This window comes from Danio rerio, chromosome 24 (genome assembly GCF_049306965.1).
Source record: "Danio rerio strain Tuebingen ecotype United States chromosome 24, GRCz12tu, whole genome shotgun sequence".
In the NCBI taxonomy this organism is placed as follows: domain Eukaryota; kingdom Metazoa; phylum Chordata; class Actinopteri; order Cypriniformes; family Danionidae; genus Danio; species Danio rerio.
The window spans coordinates 3,232,269-3,255,081 of NC_133199.1; the positions used below are offsets into that span (position 1 = coordinate 3,232,269).

The 22,813-nt window shown below is 39.5% G+C and overlaps 2 protein-coding genes across 10 annotated transcripts in view; one reads left to right on the top strand and one right to left on the bottom strand.

Annotated features, from left to right (window-relative positions):
* The window catches only part of sugct (succinyl-CoA:glutarate-CoA transferase), a 301,335-nt gene that overhangs the window by 7,863 nt on the left and 270,659 nt on the right, over window positions 1-22,813 (bottom strand). The window lies entirely within an intron of this gene.
* On the top strand, window positions 126-12,436 carry inhbaa (inhibin subunit beta Aa). Of its 3 annotated transcripts, none has more exon segments than NM_001362254.1 (2): window positions 126-914; window positions 9,639-12,436. In NM_001362254.1, coding segments are annotated over 2 exon segments (1,188 nt in total). In that variant the 5' UTR covers window positions 126-499; the 3' UTR covers window positions 10,412-12,436.

Here is a 22,813-nt window from a genome sequence, read left to right on the forward strand (position 1 = left end):
GAGGGAGGGGAGGGGAGGGAAGTATAATTACTGTGTAAGAGGGAAACTAGAGAGACAAGGGAGCAACAGCCAGCGAGAGAGTCCAGCCCTCTTCAACAAAACCATTCAACTCCTGCACAGTGAGCAGTCCCAGACCTCTTACGAGCGCACCGCTTCCCTGGGGCACATCCAGAAGCCGACTGCCCATCCCATACAAACTTCCCGTGGACCTGGAGAGGGAGAAATCCACTGACAGAACTATTCCTACTTGTCGACCAGCATCTCTTCTCGCATCTCGCCAGCAAGGATTACTCTTTTTCCTGACTTTTCTTCCCCCCCTTTACCAGTTCTTACTTTTTTTGAGTCCTCTAAGATTGCACTCGCGCACAGGCAGACGGACTTTACTGCCAGCTGTTGGCGACTGACCGGATTCCAGTCTTACTTTGAAAGGAACTTTTTAAACTAAGTTTTTGTTTTACTGCGAGCGGTGCAGCTTTCTTCAGACACCTTTTATTTAAGGATGTCCCCTCTGCCTCTACTGAGCGGGATCCTCCTGCTGCTAATCCGGTCCTGCTCCCTGAGCGCCATGGTCACCAAAGGGAGCCTGCCGATGTCCGAGCAGCAGGCGGGCGCCACGGTGTGTCCATCCTGCGCGCTGGCACGGTTTCGAAAAGGCGTTTCGGAGAGCGAGGACGAGGGAGCCCAGCAAGATGTGGTGGAGGCAGTGAAGAGGCACATACTTAACATGCTGCACCTGCAAGAGCGACCCAACATCACACACCCGGTGCCTCGTGCGGCGCTCCTCAACGCCATCCGTAAGGTACACGTGGGACGGGTGGCCAAGGACGGCAGCGTCCTGATTGAGGACGAGGCCAGCAACCGCGCCGAGACCGAACAGGCAGAACAGACGGAGATCATCACGTTCGCTGAAACCGGTGAGTCCAAATTTTTGACTAGAGGGCGACCTTAGTCGTTAAATACCTTCATCTGTTCAGTCGTCCCTCGGGGGATGAAACGGGAGAGCTTGGTTTGTAAAGCTGTTTAACTTAATATGAGCGTTCAGGGAAACCTGTTGCCGCTGAACAAAGTCAGCTACGCTGCGGCAATTCGCTCCCCCCTCTCGAGGCTCCTCAAACCTCCCGCTGCTTTTAAAGAATCGGTAATTATCAGTGAGGGCCCCCCCCCAGGCTTCCAGCCGTAAGCTCCGCACAGGAGCACCTCTCCGGGGACTCTCTATGTAGCTTCCCTATGTGACTGAAGAGGGTTGAGAGAAAGAGAGATAAAAAAAAAATCATAACACAGAAGAATAGAAAAGGACTTCTCCATAATATGGGAGGGAAAAAAAGGCTGTTCGGTTACTGCCTTTGTGTCGGGTTTCAAAGGCAGTTGAAATAGCATTGTCGGCTGCAGTGAGAGCTGTTCAAAGGTGCTGTCAAGCCCGTGATGTGAGGAGAGATTGGGTTCTTCTCTGAGTCATACAGCTCAAACGGGTCATGAGTGACACGGAGCCGCGGCGTGCCGCTGGAGCTCTCAACAGATGTGTCAGACCTAAAAAGCAGCAAGCCGAGCCATTGGATTGCTCGTCTGAAAGATGAATGTTTCATGATTTCAGGGAGCTGGGACTAACACTGCGGCCTGCTGGAGGAAATGCTTGGAGTTTATATGAACATGAGTTCGGTTTCATACGTTTCTGAAAACGCAGTATAGGTATATGATGTCAGGTGAGCTAGGAAAATAAAATCTGTCAAGACACGATGACGCATAAAATAAGCCACTCGCTCAAACTCAGAGTTTTGAAACTTTGGATTTCCCACAACAAGGAGATGCTTTATGCAGGATTCACACTTGTGTTTAGTCTCGGTGAATTTGCATTTCCCCCACTTTAAAAGCATTTTAAAATCTGCACCGAACACGTGATAATCTGCATTAACTACTGACATTTCCGTTACGTTATACGATCTTACTCACTTCCACATCTGGAAATCCCAGATTTTAAATTTTTTTGATATTTCCAACTTTTTCATGACCGTGAGAACTCTGTTTATGAGAACCATTCCCTGATAATCTTCCGGAGCCAGACTCCAGCTCGTCACATTATAAAACAAGTTCAGATCATGCTGAAGCGATGACAAAAACTTTGTCATGAGGCTCAGAACTAAATCTGCTAGTAATCAAAACTATATCAAACTTTGATCACGTGGAATGTAACAGCAAGTATTTATTCTTTCAACATAAGACTCATCTATTTGTTTTCAACGGACACTTGATTTATTGACTGAGGGGAGAGGGACCGTCTCTCAGGATGAATGAATAAATCAGGCCTTAACAGGAATTACACGCTTTCGTTCAACTGCTCACGGTGCAAAACGTCAGATTACTGACCAGCACTGGCACAAACCAAACGCATGGCGCATCATAGCTCACTTTCTGAGGTCAGACTTGTTAACCCTTTGACTGCCCGCTCTGCCGGATGGTTGACCGTGTTTTGACTGTTTTAAATGATGACTGTTAAAGTCATTTAAAGAATGACTGTTGTGAATAATTGCATTGTTGGTTTAGGAAAAAAAATCTAACAAACATAATCCTGTTACTTGGTTACCTTTTACTACACTTGATTTTGGTTTGATTGTAAAACAAACAAACAAGAAAGCATGTTAACTCAGAATCTGAAGTATTTTATTTTACCTCTAAAAAATAAGATGATTTAGTATACAGAAATGTTTTATTTTTAATAATTTTTTAAAATAAATCGGTCTTACGCTTCCAATTTTTATAGTATATGTATTAATTCCGTTACTTTTACCATAAACCAACATATCAACCATTTGGTGATATTTAAGAAATTATGGGATGTGTTAAAAAAAAAAAAGTGCACCGAGTGTGTTAACTAGCAACATTTGGAGTTAAGAAATACAATCCAATGCTTTGTTTTTCTTGGTGAGGTAGTTAAAGGGTTAATGATGTCCCTACTAAAAAAACCCAGCTTAAACCAGCCTAGGCTGGTTGGCTGGTCGACCAGGCTGGTTTTAGAGGGGTTTTGGCCATTTCCAGGCTGGTTTCCAGCCATTTCCAGCCTGGTTTTAGCTGGTCAGGCTGGGAGATGACCGGCTAAAACCAGCTTGACCAGCCTAGCCAGCCAATACCAGCTATGTCGAGCTTAAACCAGGCTGGTCACGCTGGTTTTAGCTGGATTTAGCTGGCCATTTTCCAGCCTGACCAGCTAAGACCAGGCTGGAAATGGCCAAAACCTCTCTAAAACCAGGCTGGTCAACCAGCTAAAACCAGCCAACCAGCCTAGGCTGGTTTAAGCTGAATTTTTCAGCAGGGGTGTCTCGTTTGAACTTTATTACTTAAATCTGACAAACACTTCACATGAGATTAAGATGAGATAAAGAGATAACATGAAATATGACGCTCTGATTTTGAATATAAAACAATACCAAGCCATTTGTCGAATATCATAATAACTAGTGGGCGGAGACTTATTGACGGTTGACCGCAACAGTGCAACACATTCTGACGATCGATAATTCTGCTTAAAAGCATCTACACGTGACTTCTAATTAAACACGTATTAACTACAGTGCATAAAGATATGCCATCGTCTTACTTCCACTCACAGGGTTTGACTACAACTGAATGTGGCTTTAATGAAGTTTATAAAATGTACCTCATCGTCTCCTTCCGCCAAATAATCGCTGCGTTATGAACAGAAACCTCGTGATGATCGTTAAACCCGGAATTGAAAGCTTCCCGCTCGAACTCTCACGTTTCTGGCGCAAAATATCGCGTTGGTTTCCGTCTGAGCGGTTTACCAAACCTTCAAAATAAAAGCGTTCCCCATATTAACCACAAGGGGGATTACAATAAATGTTATCCCTGACCCTAACGAATAACTGTGTAGCGATGTTTCAAAGTCTATTTGTGATTAAAATAGATGCTCTTTTAAAATTTGCAGTCTTATTTGGTGTAAAATTCTTAGGTTCTTCTTCAGATGGGTTCTTCTTTATTTAATTTTTCAAAAGAAACTCGGATAAATAATAAACTATGATCAAGCTTGACACATTAAGTAAAATAGAAACACCTTCATGCATATTTTGTTTTAGTAAAACAATGATATTTTCATAATCAGCTTCAGAAGTTAGTACAGTATACTGAATATACTAGTCCAGACATCGCAATGCTCAGTTATCCTAGACTCTTTTTAACAAAAAACACGTTACATTATTTTATATAAGATGCAACAAATTATTATATTCTAATAAAATAGTATAAATAAATAATGTAATTAATAGCCGCTCACGGAAAGTTTATTTAAAGTCCACTGCTGTTGTACAAGCATCATTTAGTCTGCAATGAGGTGATATTTTCTGACTTGGCATCACAGGCAGAGACACATAACTATAATTATATTGATTTTCTAAATACCCTAATGCGTAGTTCTGCATAATGTTTATTTCATACTGGTTTGAATTTAAGACGCATGTTACTGCGCTGCATCACTGTAACGTTGCCTTAAGTGGGTTGTTTAGACAACTGTAATTATGCGCATGATGTAAGTCTCAGACTTCAGCACACACTATCTGTCTGGAATCCTGTCCAAGAATCTGTTCTCATGATTGCAACGTAGATGTATCTCGTCTATATTTTAGCCGAATTATCATAAGCTGGGATATTGTCAACAATGTCAGTGCACACAGAATTGGTTTTTGGTGGCTGTCGTTTCACATGATGTGCTGATTACGTGGTGAAATCACCTTGATCTGAAACAACAACCGCAGGCACACGGCATTTATCGTAGAGTATACTTGTTCAAACCATTATCTCTAATATACAGCATGCTGACTGAATGAGAGCTACATGGTTAGACTGATTACTCTCAATTTAACGTGTAGCCTCGAGCCATGTGCAATCGGTGCTTGCGTATGTTAGCATGACTGCAAATAACGAATAAGCGTTAGTCTGCAGACTTTCAGCCAGTAGCAACTATATCAAGAGTGTCCGCTCTTTCTTTAATATGTCGCCACCGAATCTTAAAGGGATAGTTCACCCCGAAATGAAATTTCGCTCACCGTTTACCTCAAGTGGTTTCAAACCTTTTTGAGTTATTATTTCTGATGAAAACTAAATGGGATATGTTGAAAAGAATATGAAAATCTGTAAGTATTGACTTGGGAAAAAGAAATACTCATCGAAATCTCTTCTTTGGTGTTCAACAGAACAAACTCGTACAGATTTGAAACAAGTGAAGAGTAATTGCAGGATGACAAATTGAACTATCCCTTTAAGAACGGGTCGGTGACGACATCAAACGTTTACAAAACAAAAAAAGTATGGTGTAAAAATGTGTCCGGCAGTCTAATGAGTAACGCCATGTGCCGAATGATAAAACAGAAAGTGTGTTACGGCGGTGAATGTGTGTGGGCGTTCAGTGTTTGGCCTTTCTGATGTCATTTAGGCGTGCAGGTTGCATATGCGAAGCTTGACATGTTCTGAAACAATGACTCAATATTTACTTCTTCTCCTGGTTTTGATCTCCTCCTAGAGATTTATCACAGGGAAACCCTATAATCACTCCCTCCAGCACTAGTCACAGCAAAGGAAGGAAGACGTCCCGTGTTTTCATGTGCAGGCGGTTATTTTTTGCCAGATCAAATATCGATTCACTCTTCTGACTTGCTTCGGCGTGAGTTTAGTTTCCCTGAATAAGAATAAAACAAGTTTTCCATTTTAAGGCAGAGGGAATAAAACAGGCCAAAGTATTTTCGAGTCATTCTAGGGCCACGCTGCCAGCTCGCCAAATCTTACATATCACGAAGCCACAAAGTATCTCCTTTAAACGCTATCCAGATTCGAGTACCACATTAGAAAGCCTCCTTGTTAGCTGAGGATTAGCGCGGTCGCAAAAACACTTTCTCAGGTTGCAGGATACTTTACTGCTCATGACATTTGGTAATATGCTGCTTAAAGCCTTCTTGGCTTCAAGATAGAGCCCTGCGCTGAAGAAAGGATGCTGCAGCATCATGCCAGCTATGCTCATTTATTACTCTGACAGCTGATGCATCATCCAAACCTGTTCGTGAGAGTGGGTTATTACTTGCAGATGCAGGCTCGGTGGAAGAGTAGCGAGCATCTCAAATCAACGTCCGACCTCGAATCCCGAAAAATCAATCAGACAAACAGGTTGCAACTTTCGTAATAGATAATAGATCCCCCCTCCCATGTTTTGTTAAGCCGCAGTCTCCGTGTTCATATTAAAAGCGCATGTCCTTCAGTGATTCAGCATGCTGTATGGCCTTGAGCCATGTTCTGTGGATTCTTACCAAAGGTTAGTAGGGGGGAGGCAGCAGTAACTCTCCTCGTTACCCTCCCGGTTCCCTGGGAGCCGCGCTGGCCCGCAGGGGCTGGCTGTAGCTGCTGATTCTTTGCTGCTGAGCGGGGCGCTGACTTAGATAGGGGCAGTAAATCAGGCCCGCTGTTGGAGCCTGAAACGCCTGCGGGTGATGAGGACCAGATAAAGAGGCAACGAGGCCGTTTGGGGAAGAGCATTACAAGCATGCTTGGCCTTTACGGAGCAAGGTGCGGTACGGTGAAGCGGCTCTCCGGTGTTAGGGACACTCGGCTGACAATGTATACAAAACTCTTCAGTGTTATGGTTGGGAAATAAGCTTTATTTGCACTTTTTGTTTGTTTGCGTCTCATGCTGGGATGTGGAAAAGGCCACGAATGCTGTTGCAGCAACATGCAGTACACTGAAAGGAATTCTAGTGGTTTTGCGGTCTGTTCAGTGACATTTTAATCTCAAAGGATGCTTTACGATTGCAGCATTGGTCTCCGTCGAGTATTTTCTCTTGAAATACCTCAGCTGCACTCATTACGGACCATTTTTATTTAGTTTGGTGTCATGCGAATGTGCAATACTTCTGAGAGTTGGGAACAGTTGTAGCCACCCTTTGATGAACGTTAATTATCTAGATCAGTGGTCACCAAACTTGTTCCTGGAGGGCCGGCGTCCTGCAGATTTTAGCTCCAACCCTAATCAAACACACCTGAACAAGCTAATCAAGGTCTTACCAGGCATAAGTGAATCATCCAGGCAGGTGTGTTGAGGCAAGTTGGAGCTAAACCCTGCACGGACACCGGCCCTCCAGGACAGAGATTGGTGACCTCCGATCTAAATGATAACTGATTAACATTTGAAATATATGAACGTGGAGCAGCACAGTGCCATGGTTGCCAAACACATGCTATATTGGTGAATTGGGTAAACAAAATTGGCCGTAGTGAATGTGTGAGAATGAAAGTGTATGGGTGTTTCCCAGTTATGGGTTGCAGCTGGAAGGGCATCTACTGCGCAAAACATACGCTGGATAAGTCGGTGGTTCATTCCGCTGGGGCGACCCCTGATTAATAAAGAGACTAAGCCGAAAAGAAAACGAACGGACGATATTACAGGCTCAGTCACAGTGTGCTTTAGCACAAAAGTTCAGTCTGTGAAATCCATCCTCGCTGCTAACGGGATTGTGTTTGAAATATGTTGCATAACAGGCGAGGAAGTCAAATCGTTCACTCCCGCATGCCATTAAGAGAGTCGTGTTTCCACCCTCATACTTTTATTTCTAATTTAACATCTTGTTGGGTCGAAGAAAGAAACGGGTCAAGAATCCTAAAGGGATTAGCATCTTTCCCACTTGGTATTTAACGCCAGTGCTGGCCTTGAAACAATAGCCGTTTTCAAGTTGTCAGAAAGATCCAGAGAATATGCACCGAGCTCCCTTGTGTTGTGGTGCGTGAACGAATGGCTCGTTCCACTCGATCCATTAAGCACCTGTTAGCGCTGTCGTCTTTGAACTAGCCCGTGTGATCTGCGCCGAAAAAAACCTGTTGCCTTTAATCAGCATTGTCAACAAATTAGCCAAAGATAAATAGTGCGCTATCCAGGAAGAGTGCTATCAAACTCCGTCCGAAGAGGCGTGTTTTAACAGCCTTTCAGGTTGTGGACTTCTTTACTGCAAAAGCATTCTTTGAGCTTCGAGCACTGGGGCATTGCAAGCCACACAATATGACAGGAGGCCAGCAGGGAGATGAAAGAAGCTGATTCCCCCTAAGGTAAACTAGATAGAAAAGGGGATTATAGAACACATTAACTAAAGCCATGTTTAAAGAGGAGTGGACATCCCCCCGTCCCCCCCACAAACACACTTAAGTTCCCAGGTGATTCTATACTTCAGCCTCCCGCCCCTTTAGAAGACACAGAAAGGGGGTGGGGAGGAATGTGTAAATGTTATTCTCCATCTTTGTGTGCAGGACAGCTGTGCAAACTCTGCCCTTGCGGTTAAATTGGTGTTTATTGTTGAGGGATTACCGCATGGCTCTTTAGTCTTTCTCTTCGATTTTCAAAATTTCTTTTTGCTCTCCAGCAAATATATTCAGAAGCATGCAGAGTTGCAAAGCACCAGCGGTGATCTTTCTTCTCGAGGCCTGGGCCTCCGGTACGGAGGGCCGGTTGAAGGGTTTACTCGGCTTAGTCAAAATGCTAACGATGCTCGAGTCTTTCGCCGGAGGCAGATTAAAAGGAAAACAATGCGTTAGCCACCACCGGAGAAAAAAAGCCTATTATTTTTAGCCCGCGTTCGTGAAGCTAGTCCGTGTTTGGACAGATGGGTTTGGGCCAGGGATCCTTAAATACGCTCTAGCACACATATACACTTGTAGCTCGGAGCCATTGTTATTACATTGCGACCCTGTTAGATGATAGATGTAGTACTTGTGCAATGATTATCCGGAGTATATTGCTTAACGCTTGTTGTAAAAGGCCTCTTGTTATTAGTCACCATATACACGGATCGCTGCGAGTAATCCTCTGACAAGATTTTTACAAGAACTCAGCTACGGTACAAGCAAGCGAAACAGTCAGCTACACCGGCCAGAAATAATGTCCAAACTAAGGTTTGGTGGCTTAAAAACAGGTTGAGTCAGTAAATGGAGAGGATTTGTTTAGAAGTGCCCAAATGATCCGTGAACTGAGATTTTCCAGAGGCCTCGCCTCTGTCTATAACACAGCGGGAATCAAAGCCAGAGGGAAAAGTCTTTTACAATCCAATGAGACAGCAAGCCACATGCCACATCACTGCTTCCAGCTGCACACTGTATGTTGTCATGGCCCTTATGTGTTACCCAGCATTCAGCTAAACCTCTTTCGAGGCCAGCAGACTCTTAATTGCTCGCCTAACGACCAGGAGAGGTGATGAAGTTGGTTTAAAGTCTTGCCGAAACCCTCAATTATTTCAATTCCAAGGTGGTACAGGAAGGACCGGGTGGGAGGAGGGATTGTTTGTTTGTGAGCGTGGGTGTAGGAACGGCTGATTCACATCTTGCGTTTGACGCGCAGGAAAAGGATGCACGGCTGCATACCTCTCTGCCATTTATTAATAGTTGCACAAAACAGGAGGCGATTGTTTTGCGGAAACCTTGAAAAACTGGTCACAGTTGGCACAGCGCAGAACTGTTCCACTGATGCCACCGCTCCCTGCGTCAGCTGTGATGTGGCAGCCTGCACGGTCAACAGAAGCCTCGGGCTGAAGTGAAATGCAACCACGAGCGCAAAAGAGCAGCTCGTTTGACTAACCCTGATGTTTCTTTGTTTTCCTGTCTTTCAGGCGAGGCTCCGGGCATAGTCAACTTTCTCATCTCCAAGGAAGGCGGTGAGATGTCTGTGGTGGACCAAGCCAACGTCTGGATCTTCCTTCGACTGCCCAAAGGCAACCGCACGCGTGCTAACGTCAACATCCGGCTGCTTCTGCAGCAGGGCGCAGGGGAGAAAATCCTGGCAGAGAAATCCGTGGACACGCGGCGCAGCGGTTGGCATACGTTTCCGGCATCGGAGAGCGTGCAGTCGTTGCTGCAGCGCGGGGGAAGCACGCTGAGTCTGCGCGTCTCCTGCCCGCTGTGCGCCGACGCCCGGGCCACGCCGGTGCTGGTGTCTCCCGGAGGCAGCGAGCGCGAGCAATCCCATCGGCCGTTCCTCATGGCCGTAGTCCGACAGATGGACGAGCTCTCCCTGAGGAGGCGTCGCAAGAGAGGCCTGGAATGCGACGGCAAGGCGCGCGTCTGCTGCAAGCGACAATTTTACGTAAACTTCAAGGACATCGGCTGGAACGACTGGATCATCGCTCCGTCGGGGTACCACGCCAACTACTGCGAAGGCGACTGCGCCAGCAACGTGGCAAGCATCACCGGCAACTCGCTGTCCTTCCACTCCACGGTCATCAGCCACTACCGTATCCGAGGGTACAGCCCTTTCACCAACATCAAGTCCTGCTGCGTCCCCACGCGCCTGCGAGCCATGTCCATGCTCTACTACAACGAGGAGCAGAAAATCGTCAAAAAGGACATCCAGAACATGATTGTAGAAGAATGCGGCTGCTCGTAAGGGCACTTCGAGAAGAGGAAGGGTGGGAAGGGAGCATGGTTGGACGGTCGGGGCAAGAACTTGAGTCCCGAAACGAATGGAAAAAGACGAGATGTAGAGGGAGGAGTCGAGAGCTCCTCTATCTCTATCTCACTGCCTCAAGACGAACTCTCGCGTAGACAGGCCTCTCTTTCTCTCGACCACTTGTGCGTGGTCATCTTAGAATCCAATGGGTATCTGTAACTCAGAGTAATCTCTGTGGCACTTTCAAAAGAGAAAAAAAAAAAGAAATATAATATATTTTTGTTACAAAGCAAAGGGAGCGAGGTCAGAGAGTATTTATGCGGCCTACTTTGCAGCGCAGACGTGCACTGCGGGAAGAGAGATCACACAGATGAGGTGCCTGAAAAAGAAAATCTCAAAACTATGCAACTTGTCAAGTATTACGATATATTTTCATCAAGGTGTTGTTTTGTTTCTTAACTATTTACTTTTACAAACTAAAAGAAAAGTTAACGTCGGTTGACTTTTTATACCTTGTTTGTGTGTTTTACGTATACATGTTTGTCGTGTGTGTCTGTACAAAAGTGTGTGCGTATGTGCAGTCTGCCTATGGGAGTATTTGTGTACGTGTGTGTGTGTGTGTGTGCATGTCTGTTTGTGTGTGTTGTTGAGAGATACTTGAAAGAAGTTTGACGGGCTGCTGGAACCAAACATTTCTCTATATTATTATTATTATTATTATTATTGTTATTATTCTAATTATTCTGACTATTGTTAATAATGTTATTATTTTGTTTTGGTTTCTGTACATTTTTTTTTGTTATCTTAATATGAGACGTTAAAACGTTTACAGTTTTGCACTATATCAACATTTTGATCAGCGTAGCCACATATACAAATATGTTTATAGAGAAAGACTAGAAGCACTTCAGAACAGACGTACCTACATAGCATGAGTCTAACAAATGAGATTGTTCAAAAAAAAAAAAACAGGGAGGTTAGAGGAGAAGCAAGAGTCGACTAGCACTACATCAGAGGACCATGTGTACACATGCGTTTTACAAAATAGTGTTTTGGTTTTTTACTCAACACCAAAGAGTTTCGTTTAGCGTTGCCTACCATATCAGGCTGTCTCCGAACGGTTGTTCAGAAGATACCAATATGTCTTTCAGAAGGTTGCTTTGTTCTCCCTACAAAGATGTCCAGGTTAGCGAACCGAAAGACCTTTAAAACGGCTTCTCAACGTCCCACAGCGGCTCACTCCTGTGTGTGCTTTTGCACTGCTGCACAGTCCAATCGCGACTGGCCATCGAAATGGTTAAAACAGCACTTAAACCAACCTTTTAAAGTTTGTTTTTCTTTTAATCATGAATTGTTACAAAAGTGAATGTGCAGCATTGATATTTAATGACTTGGGAGATGAATTACTATTTAGGTATTTGCAATTTCTGTCCACCAAATATTAAAGGGATCTTCGACGATCCAAACAAAAATATATCTATTAAAAAAAAGGAACTGTTTTTGTTCTGCAGATGTTGATATTTCCGCTTCCCGACATGAAATATTTTACCACTGTGCAATGTTTAAAAAAATGAAGCAATTTGGGAAATGAAAAGAAAAAAAAAAAGAACAGAAAAGACTGAGAGAACGTTTGTGTTACATTTTGAACTAAGAAAAGTTTACTATTTTCAGCGTGCTCCTAATGGGAGCGCATACGAAATGTCATTAAAGAGAAAAAAAAATACTATTAAAACAGAAAAACAGATTCAGAAGAAAAAAATAACACATGTTGTATATGTTTTTGTATGTTTATTTGTTTGTTGTTATTAAAAAAAATAATTGACACTGAAAAAAGTGGACTAAGAATAAAAAATATATTTTTTATTCTGTATATATGGAAATCAAGATACCAATATGTTGCATTGCTTTGTTGTACAAATCAAAAATGTGCTTGTGGCTATTTTTTTTAATCTAATTTATTCTACAGTATTTTGTCCTTTGCTTCACCATTAAAGTTAAAAGGTTGTACACTAAAACAGATGACAAACGTGTTGGTTGTGATTTCTTGCACAGGACACACACATCTAATTTTAAGATAAACAACAATTCACAAAGCACACGCCAGACTGTATGGACCCTATCACAATTATGACACATTTAACAGTCATCGACATCTTAAAAAGTTTAAATATTTCTTTAAATGTATGTGCATTTATAAAGCTATACTTTGCATTAAGTTTATCATCTTTACATCAAATTACAAAAAACAAATTACCGCTGACGTGTGGTGTTTCTAATGTAGCGTCTATGGGGGCTGGAACAGTAAATTTGACAGTTTTTCTCTTGAGTTTGTTGTGATCAATCTCAATTCCCTCAATTTTTTTTTCTGAAATCTTGATAACACAATCTATTAGTTGTTCTTTTATTATTTGAGCAATTATGAAGGTGTTGTATTTTCCCATTGACTGGTTAAAGTCTATAAGAGATACGGCTGTGGATTTTGTGTAGTTGTGTAGTGTGACACTGTACAACATTTTTTTTTACCATTTTTATGTTACTGTGGGGTTTGGGTTTAGGATTAGGCATAAATAAAATGCATTTTAACGGGTAATTTAATGAATAATACAAATGATACTTGATATTATTACTATTTTACAATACTATGAGGGTGGGGTTTAAGGTTAGGCATCAATCAAATTTAATTGAAGGGGTAATTTCATAAATAATTATATGAATAATACTTGATATAATTACTATTTTACAATACTGTGAGGGTTGGGTTTAGGGATGGGGTGTGGGTAGGCTTTGATAAAATAAAATTAATGGGTGATTTAATAAATAATATAAATAATTAGTGTTAACTTCCGGCCACAGCTGTATCCCTTCTAGCAACCACCATTAACTACACTCTAAGTCTAACCAAGTATTACATTGTCCGCTGCTGAGAAACCCTTAAATGTGAAGAAAAAGTCAATTACAGCCTTATATATAATACACACTACCTGACAAAAGTTTTGTTGTCGATCCCAGTTGTAAGAGCAAAACATAATACTAGTATTATAACATAATAATCAAATTAAATAAAATCTGATATTTCTGATGAAGCATCTTTTGAGCTGCATCACAAATACTGCAGAAGACCTACTGGAACCCGCATGGAGCCAAGATTCTCACAGAGATCAGTCAAGTCTGGTGAAGGAAAAATCATGGTTTGGGGCTACATTCAGTATGGGGGTGTGCGAAATCACAGAAGAGAAATTCTTCAGCAGGATAGCGCTCCTCATACTTCAGCCTTCACATCAAAGATCCTGAAAGCAAAGAAGGTCGAGGTGCTTAAGGATTGGCCAGCCCAGACACCAGACATAAACATTATTGAGCATGTCTGGGGTAAAATGAAAGTGATTGAAGAAGCCATTCCAGATGATTTTATTAATAAGTTATTTGAGTTATTGCAGAGATGTTTGGATGCAGTCCTCAAAGCTCAGGACCTTCGCCTTTCATTTAAGCCACTTCTGATACCAAATGATCCAGTCTACTTCAAAAATAATCCTTCCTTGGAAAAATCCTAAAACAACCTAAAAGAAGACTTACAAGAAAAAAAATGATGACAATTCGCATGTTAAATAACGATTATTGGAACAGAGAACCAGATGGCGTCTAAATAAAGCCTGTTGCATGCAGAGGTTTGAGTTAAATGATGGTGGTTTTGGAGGAGGTGGACCAGCCATCATGAACCACTGCTGCTGAATGACACATAACCACAGAGTCCCCTCAAGACGGATGCATGCACGCGTGCAAGAAAACATCAACACACACTTCAGATGCATTTCACACACCTCCTCGCTCCTTAAATGAAGAATGTACTCGGTCAGATGACATAAAGTAGTGTGTCCGAGTCGCGAAGTTGAAACAGAGCTGTCTCAGGATAATGACAGAGAGCTAGAAACGGTGATAATAATTCAGCAGTGAGCGATTACAGAGCAGGAGCAGACCAGAGGATGCCCATTCATTTCCAATGCACTTTTGTTTCTGGGTTTTTAGCACCTTTTCTGAGGAACACCAGCGATGGCTCTGGCACAGTTTAAGCTTCAGGCAAGATATTTTTTCTAAGAAAAAAGTTAGATGTACTTTTGTTCTTTAGAAGTGAGTGTACTGATTAGCATGACAGGGAAATCTGGGTTCAATTGACAACCTTTTTTTTTTTTTTGTAACTTGACAGCCTGTGATCACTTTGTACCTTTGTTGCATCTAAAGGAACTTTAACATTTTGTTCCAGCAAAAAGAAAGAAAAAAAAAATCATACAAGTTTAAAGTAGTATAAGCATCTGCAGTTTAAAGAAACCTATTTTTAGCACTCAGGATTTGATTCATGATTGTGGATGTGATTTCTTTGTCAGTGTTAGACAAACATTTGTTTTTTCCTAATTATGCATTTGTCAGAGCTAATGTGACGGCTAAAAAATATTCATAAATTAGCAGTTTTCAATATTTTGTGATTCATGTTTTTATTTTACCCCATTTATTTATGATTTAGAATTGAATTATATGACCTTGATTTTTCTTTCAACAACTTTTAAGCATGAAAAGTTAGTAAAAAATCTCTTTATTAACATTTTCGATAGTTTAAAGTGATATATTATCTGCGTATGTGTACATTACAGTATGAAAATCCTCAATAATTAAATTCTCATCATTAATTTAAAAGATGGCATAAAAATATACATGCTGATGCCTTGAACACATTAGTGAAATAATTACATGTAAATGTTCCTTTTTTTTATAATGAAGCGTATTGTGACAGATTATTGTCATGTGTATAGACTGTGTAGATTTAGAGGTATTTTGGAGTTTTTAAAAAATGTTGGTATCACATGTTGCTCTAATTTGTATTTTTTCATCAGTGTTTCCAACTCTAATGTGTTTGTGTTTAAAGCCTTTTCTTAAATGAGAGCAAATGTAGGGTGGGGCTTGATTTGGACCAAGAGGAATTAATTGGACAGGTGTGGTTTCCTATTGGTGGATCTCATCTGAGTGACAGGTTGACCCCGCCCTTATTCCTGCAAACCAACAAACCAAATCTTTCAAAAAGTGAAATAATAACTTATAAATACACTGCGAAATTTAAAAAAAAACTAAACAAAAAACAACAACAGAATGACGAAAACACAAAAAAAAAAAAAAAGGAAATGCAGGAATTGTAGTACTCATGAAACCCTCAGGGCGCACAATTTCAGTCCTGCATGATTAATTGGTTTAAAACAGAAATCGTGATTTGGAAAGGTGCACTTTTTCCACGGGACTCTGGCATGAATAGGCAGAGTGATCTGTGTTGTTATAATGATGTCGACAAACTTGGTTGGTATAAAAGTTGCACAACTAACAGGAACCAACCAACAGTGTCTGAGGTTTACAATAAAATTACTAAAAAAGTACAAGCGTGAAAGCGAAAAACTGAAGCAATGTACTGATGCTAAGACAAGTTACCTGACAGACTCAAAGACAGAAGAGTCGTCAGATAGACAACATTAATTAAATATCACGTTTAACAACTACTGTGAGATGCGATTCAGTGGTACATCCATGATAAACTGCCCGACGTGCACTGCTCTCTGGGGTTTTGTGCTCAAAGCACCCGCTGACTGCTGGAGCTCAGACATATTCATATGCTGCAACACATACGTGTGTGTGTGTGTGTGTGTGTGTGTGTGGTCATGTGATATGCGTTTTCAGCAGTATAGTATAGAAGGATCTGTTCTGAAATGCTAGATGAAACGCCCGTGTGGATGTGGATCGTTTTTGTTCTAAAATGTCTTTTTAAAACGAAGATGCATTAATGTAAATGGGGCCTGAGTGTGTGTTTTACGCAAGCAGGTTGCTGCTGCGACAGGGGTGTGGTGTAGGATGGCGATGGCCGCTCTGCATTGGGATGTCTATCGGCCATCATTTATCGATTTAACCCTAATATAGAATTCATTTAAACCCTAATAACAGAATTTAAAATACTATACTTAATTTCTTAATTTGGCATGGCAACTGACAACTATATTGGAAAAAAATGGTTTTAATGGTTGGTTGGTGTACTTAGTGATTATGCTTGATTTTTCTTTGGTGCTTTTAAAACCACAATATCAAACCTGCAGCTCTTTAATGAAATGATAGCAGATCGCAATTTTGATCAGATAAATCGCAGCCCTACACAATATGCAATGGCATTTCTGAAAAGCAAAAACGAAAAGAAAAGAGAGGATAATCTAGACAACCATGTTTTTCTGCTAAAGACAAAACAAAGTATGTGACAGACCTTTAAATGAGTGTTTGACTTTGTGTCACACAGATAAAGTACGCAGAGCTGGAGCGGGAGGAGAAACTGGTTGCGCAAGGTGTTGTCAAACTGTGGACTCCATTAGGAAATCTGATCTCAAACACAAACACTGATTCCTGCACACAGCGGACACACTGCGGCTAATTGACTTTAACTGGAGAATTAAGAGCCGTGAACAAACATCTGCAAACATCGCCACCCTTTAAACACTCAACCACACACACTTGTGTTAATTAAAATGCCGTTTTAAAGTTAAATTTACTTTCAGTTTTAGTTCTGCATTCACAATTTAAATAAGCTTTTATATGATTTAGAATTTGTAATTTGAGTCTAAGAAAAGTACATTATAAATTATATATATATATATATATATATATATATATATATATATATATATATATATATATATATATATATATATATATATATATATATATAAAGCTGTTATGAGTCAATAATTATTTGAGTCAATTTGTACATTGAAAAATGTGACAACATGCCATGAGCTTACAGAGATGTCTTAACAAATATAGAAATAAATAACACTCATTTTTTACATCATACATGCTTTTATGCATGTTTTTCCAGTATGTTTTTCAGTAAAATAAGCACTACTTTATAGACCCCCAATATAGAGTAGACTTGTCTTATATTCTTCCATATATTTTAGTTTAGTCCGGGTTTAATTCATCGCTGTCCAGTAACCCCAGGAAGAAGTATAATTTTAAAGAAGATGTGAAGGACTTTTAGATATGGAACAAAATGCATGACAGCATCCAGAAGTAGCCTAGGACTGACCATGACCTTGATCAAACATGACTGAGAACAGACTGTTCCTTTATTTCACAGAGAAATACAAGCCAAGGCCAAACTGCTTAAGTCAAGTTTAGGTTTGGCTCGAACGCCTGTGTTTTTATCCGTGTAAGTGAAAGCATATCACTGATACACCAGCCCCAGAGATGCTTCATCCTCATTCAAGATGACTCTTCTGCTCCGTGAACATATACTGTTTGTGTACACTGTATTCAGTGTATTAATGAATTTGTAAGTTCAGGAAAAACACTGACATTTAGGGATTTATTTTTAAAAATCCAAAAGAATGAATGAATGAACTGTAGTTTATTTTAAACTATTATGAATACTTTAGTCATTCTAGCGGCAAACATGTTTTCTTATGTTTCTAATGTAATATTATTTATTTAAGTTTATGCCTGAACATATTTTTAATCATATAAGTATCCAAATGATTATGCTCAATTGATTATTAAAATCAACCAATCAATCAATTAATCAATCAAATTTCAAACCAAACCAACCGACAAATCAATCAAACCAAAGCAACTAAGCAAAACCAACCAACCAATCAATCCAATCCAAACCAAACCAAACCAAACCAAACCAAACCAAACCAAACCAAACCAAATCAATAAACCAATCCAATCCAAGCCAAAACCAACTAACCTAACTCAAATCAAATTAACCGTCAAATCATTCAAACAAAATCAACCAATTAACTAAAACAAAACAAAACCAACTAACCAAACCAAACTCAAATCAAAGTCAAACTAATCTAAATCAACAGTCAAATAATTTAAACCAAACAACCAACCAACCACTCCACTCCAAACCAAACCAAACCAAACCAAACCAAACCAAACCAAACCAAACCAAATCAAATCAAATCAAATCAAATCAAACCAAATCAAATCAAATCAAATCAAGCCAAACCAAACCAAATCAAATCAAATCAAGCCAAACCAAACCAAATCAAATTAATCCAAACCAAATCTACTTACCTACCTACCTACCAATCAGTCAATCTTTTTTGAAACAAGTATTTTAACTGTTTTTGACTAGATGTGCATACATTTATTGAAAAATACTTATATATAATAGAAATACTGCTAAAAAGAAATAAGCTAAAACAAATCTTTGCCATCGACTGATTCAGCCGACAGCATTCATTATCAAAACAATAGGATCATTGGCCGTGATCACAGAGAGCTGAAGATCCGCCGTCGCACTTGTCAAAGCATTAATAGATCTGATATGAGCCTCCCGCCGTTAACTCGAGCTCAGGCAAAATCCACAGCAGAGCCAGAGATTCTGCTGAACAACAGACAGATCAACACATTTCACTGATTCCAGATCAGATCAGGCCTGTAACCCATCCATCCATCCATCTATCCGACTGTCCATCCATCTACTCGTCCATCCATCTATCTATTTATAAATCCATCCATCCATCCGTCCGTCCGTCTGTCTGTCTATATACACACTATATATATGTATAAACACACACACAGCTCTACACTGGTGTTGTCAGTTTGGGCTGTTTTTACTGTAACTTTCTACACTGCTGAACAACACAAACACATCAGCAAAGCAACACACTCTTATCCTTGAACATCTGATGGATTTGTCCTCTGAAGAACAGGAGAGAAGCACTGCTTCCTTTGACATCATTATCAACAAAGTATCCGCCAGTGTGAAGACAAACGCACTTTATCTTTCTGGAAGCGTCTTCAGCCTTCAGAGAATGAAGAGTTTCTGCTCACGGGTCGGAAGTGAAGCTCGAGCTGAAAACACTGGTTCTGTTTGTATCCATCCAGTTTAATCGCAAGATTCTTCCTGGAAAGTCAAAAACATCAGACCTCGACCTTCCTTTTGCACAATGTGGCAATTAAGAGAAACAAATGAGCTTTAGACGATATTTGCAAAGTTATATTTTCTAGCTCAGCTTTTCAAATAGCAGTTTTGCAGTCACAAAATAACACAGCACTGCTATCACACTAAACATGACAGCTCAAGACAACCTTGCAGATAAACAGCAAACCAAACACTCACTTTACCAGTCATGTTCAAATGCACAAATATGGCTATAAAAGGATACTAATAAGCATTTTAATATAATTAGCTGCTTATTAGGATAATTATTGTTGACAATTAATAAGTTATTGTTACAGAAATTTTAATGAATCCCATTCAGTAATTATTGTTGGATGAAAGAAAATGTGCAAATGAAGATATTTCAGTGACTGAATATTTGTGACAGATTAATTATAATTCAGTACAGTTACTTATTATGCCATTCAGCTATGTGTCTGGGGCTTATTAGTAGAATTATTAATTGATTAAAACTTATAAAAATAAATAAGTCAATAAATTAAAATAATTAAATAAATTAAAAAATAAATAAGTAAATGAAATAATAAATGAACAAAGAGTGGGATCACTGAATTTATTTCTTTATTTATTTTTACAGTTATGCAAGGTATTAAAGAGTAATTTATTATTAACAAAATTCATTCATTCATTTTCCTTCGGCTTAGTCCCTTATTTGTCAAGGGTCATTACAGCGATATGAACCGCCAAGTATTCCAGCATATGTTTTATGTAGCGGATGCACTTCCAGCTGCAACCCAGTACTGAGAAACACCAATATACACTCATTCACAAACACTCATACTGTTTGGCCAATTTTGTGTTCCTAATTCACCTATGGCCCACCAATTATATTGATGGCGTGGGGGGTGGGGACCCACGCCATCACGGGGAGAACATGCAAACTCCACAAAGAAATGTCAACTGGTCCAGCCAGGACTCAAACCAGTGACCTTCTTGCTGTGAGACAACAGTGCTTCATAAACAAAATAATTTAAATAAATAAAACATCAGAAAAAAAAAAAATAAAATAATATATATATATATATATATATATATATATATATATATATATATATATATATATATATATACATATAATTCATAATTTAGAAGCAAGCAAGTAAAAAATTCAACTCACAGTTTATTCAAGCTATAAACACAATTGAATTTCCATAACTTTCCAAGTTAAAGTTATTTGTTTATTTATATAAATATATATATTTAATTAGTTATATTTAACTCTATTATTAATCAATTAAAATGTGTACTTAATTTATTGTGTTCCAAATTGTTCATGTTTAATAGTTTTTATTAAAATTAATCTTTCATTTATTTGCCTTTCTGTTTTAATTTTTACAGTTTTTATTTGAACTGATTTTATTAAATTCATAACTTAATTTGTTAGTAAATGCAATATATTTCCTATTTTTTGTTGCATTTTTAATAAATAGTGTTTTATTTAAACTAATAGTAATAATCATAAAAACAATAATTAGGTTTTATTTCAATAAAAATATTTAAAATGACAGTATAGTGTTATAGACACTGCATTTTTTAAAAACTTAATGAAATAAAATAAACAATATTAATTACTATAGAAATGCGTCATCACAGACTCGCAGAATGACCTTCTACAGTATTAGCACAGATCTCTCTGCTCTCCAGAGATGCAGAACCACACGTCAAATCAACTAAAATGTCAACACGTATTTTTAGAGTGTTTCTGCAGAGAACGGATGGACATAATGAGGAGCGGTCGCCGCGCAGATAAAGTCACGTGGATGCAGGAGCGCACTTATGCAGCATTTACTCATTCACAACCTGATCCTGACTGTGTGGACTGCAGAAAAATGTAGAAATTCAGTCATTATGGCTACCATTAACACACGACCATTACTGAAGCGCTCAACTTCCCTCAACAATGCTCTTCTTAAAATACAAATTAAAGCTTGTTAAAGGAGACCTAATATGCCCCTTTTTATAAGATGTAAAATATGTCTCTGATGTCCCTAAAGTGTGTGTATGTGTGTTTGTGTGTGCGTGTAAGTGTGTGTGTGTGTGTGTGTGTGTGTGTTTGTGTGTGAAGTTTCAGCTCAAAATACCACACAGATGAGGTTTTACAACTCTTTAGAGCAGCCTCTTTTCAGCTTTGATCCTAATTGTGTAATTTTGGTAACTGTGGCTTTAAATTCAAATGAGATTGTGCTCTTCAAATATTCAATATAAAAATATTAATTTTAGACAAAAAAAACTATTTATTGAAATGAAAACACTGAACGTTTTAAATGTCTAAATGGCAAATAAAACTAAAAGGTGATTTTAAAACAATGCTTTTAATAGAACATGATGATTCAATAAATACTTAAATTTGCATAAATGTAATGTCACAATTTAGGAATATAAAAATTTAATAAATATGCACAACCTGACAAAAGTCTTGTCGCCTATACAAGTTTTAGGAGGAACAAATAATAACTTGACTTCTAGTTGATCATTTGGTATCAAAAGTGGCTTGAAAGGCAAATGCCTCTAGATTACGCTTATTTGACCAAATAAAATCTGATCATGCCTTGATTTTTAATGATTTCATTAGGACAGTAAGGTCTGACTTTGCTTAGACAAAAGTCTCGTCACTAAACAGAAATAATGTCCAGTATAGAATATAAAGTCCTGCTGCAGTGGAGACAGAATGAATATTGTGTCTGACTCCATCATGAGCTTGGAGGACTGCATCCATACATCTCTGACATGACTCACATCACTGATTGATAAAGTCATCTGGAATGGCAAAGAAAGCCTTCTTGCAGGACTCCCAGAGTTCATCAAGACTCTTTGGACTCATCTTTGATGCCTCCTCTTTCATCTTACCCCAGACATGCTCAATAATGTTCATGTCTGGTGGCTGGGCTGGCCAATCCTGGTGCATCTTGACCTTCTTTGCTTTCAGGAGCTTTGATGTGGAGGCTGAAGTATGAGAAGGAGCGCTATCCTGCTGGAGAATTGTCCCTCTCCTGTGGTTTGTAATGTAATGGGCAGCACAAATGTCTTGATACCTCAGGCTGTTGATGTTGCTGTCCACTCTGCAGATCTTTCACAGGCCCCATACTGAATGGAACCCCAAACCTCGATTTTTCCTTCACCAAACTTGACTGTGTAAGAATCTTGGGTCCATGTGGGTTCCAGTAGGTCTTCTGCAGTATTTGTGATGATTGGGATGCAGCTCAACAGATGATCCATCAGAAAAATGTACATTCTGCTACTTTTCCAAATGATCAACTACAAGTCAAGTTATTACTGTATGTGTTGCTCTTACAACAGAGATCCATGACGAGACTTTTGTCAGGTAGAGTATACAAATTTTGCCATGTGATTGAGAATTATTGTTATTTTTTTTATTATTTATGTGTTTTGTTACAGTAAAAGTGAATATG

Excerpts from the sequence above, each read along its gene's own strand:
- inhbaa (XM_073939990.1), top strand. The coding sequence starts at position 9,689 with ATGTCTGTGGTGGACCAAGCCAACGTCTGGATCTTCCTTCGACTGCCC.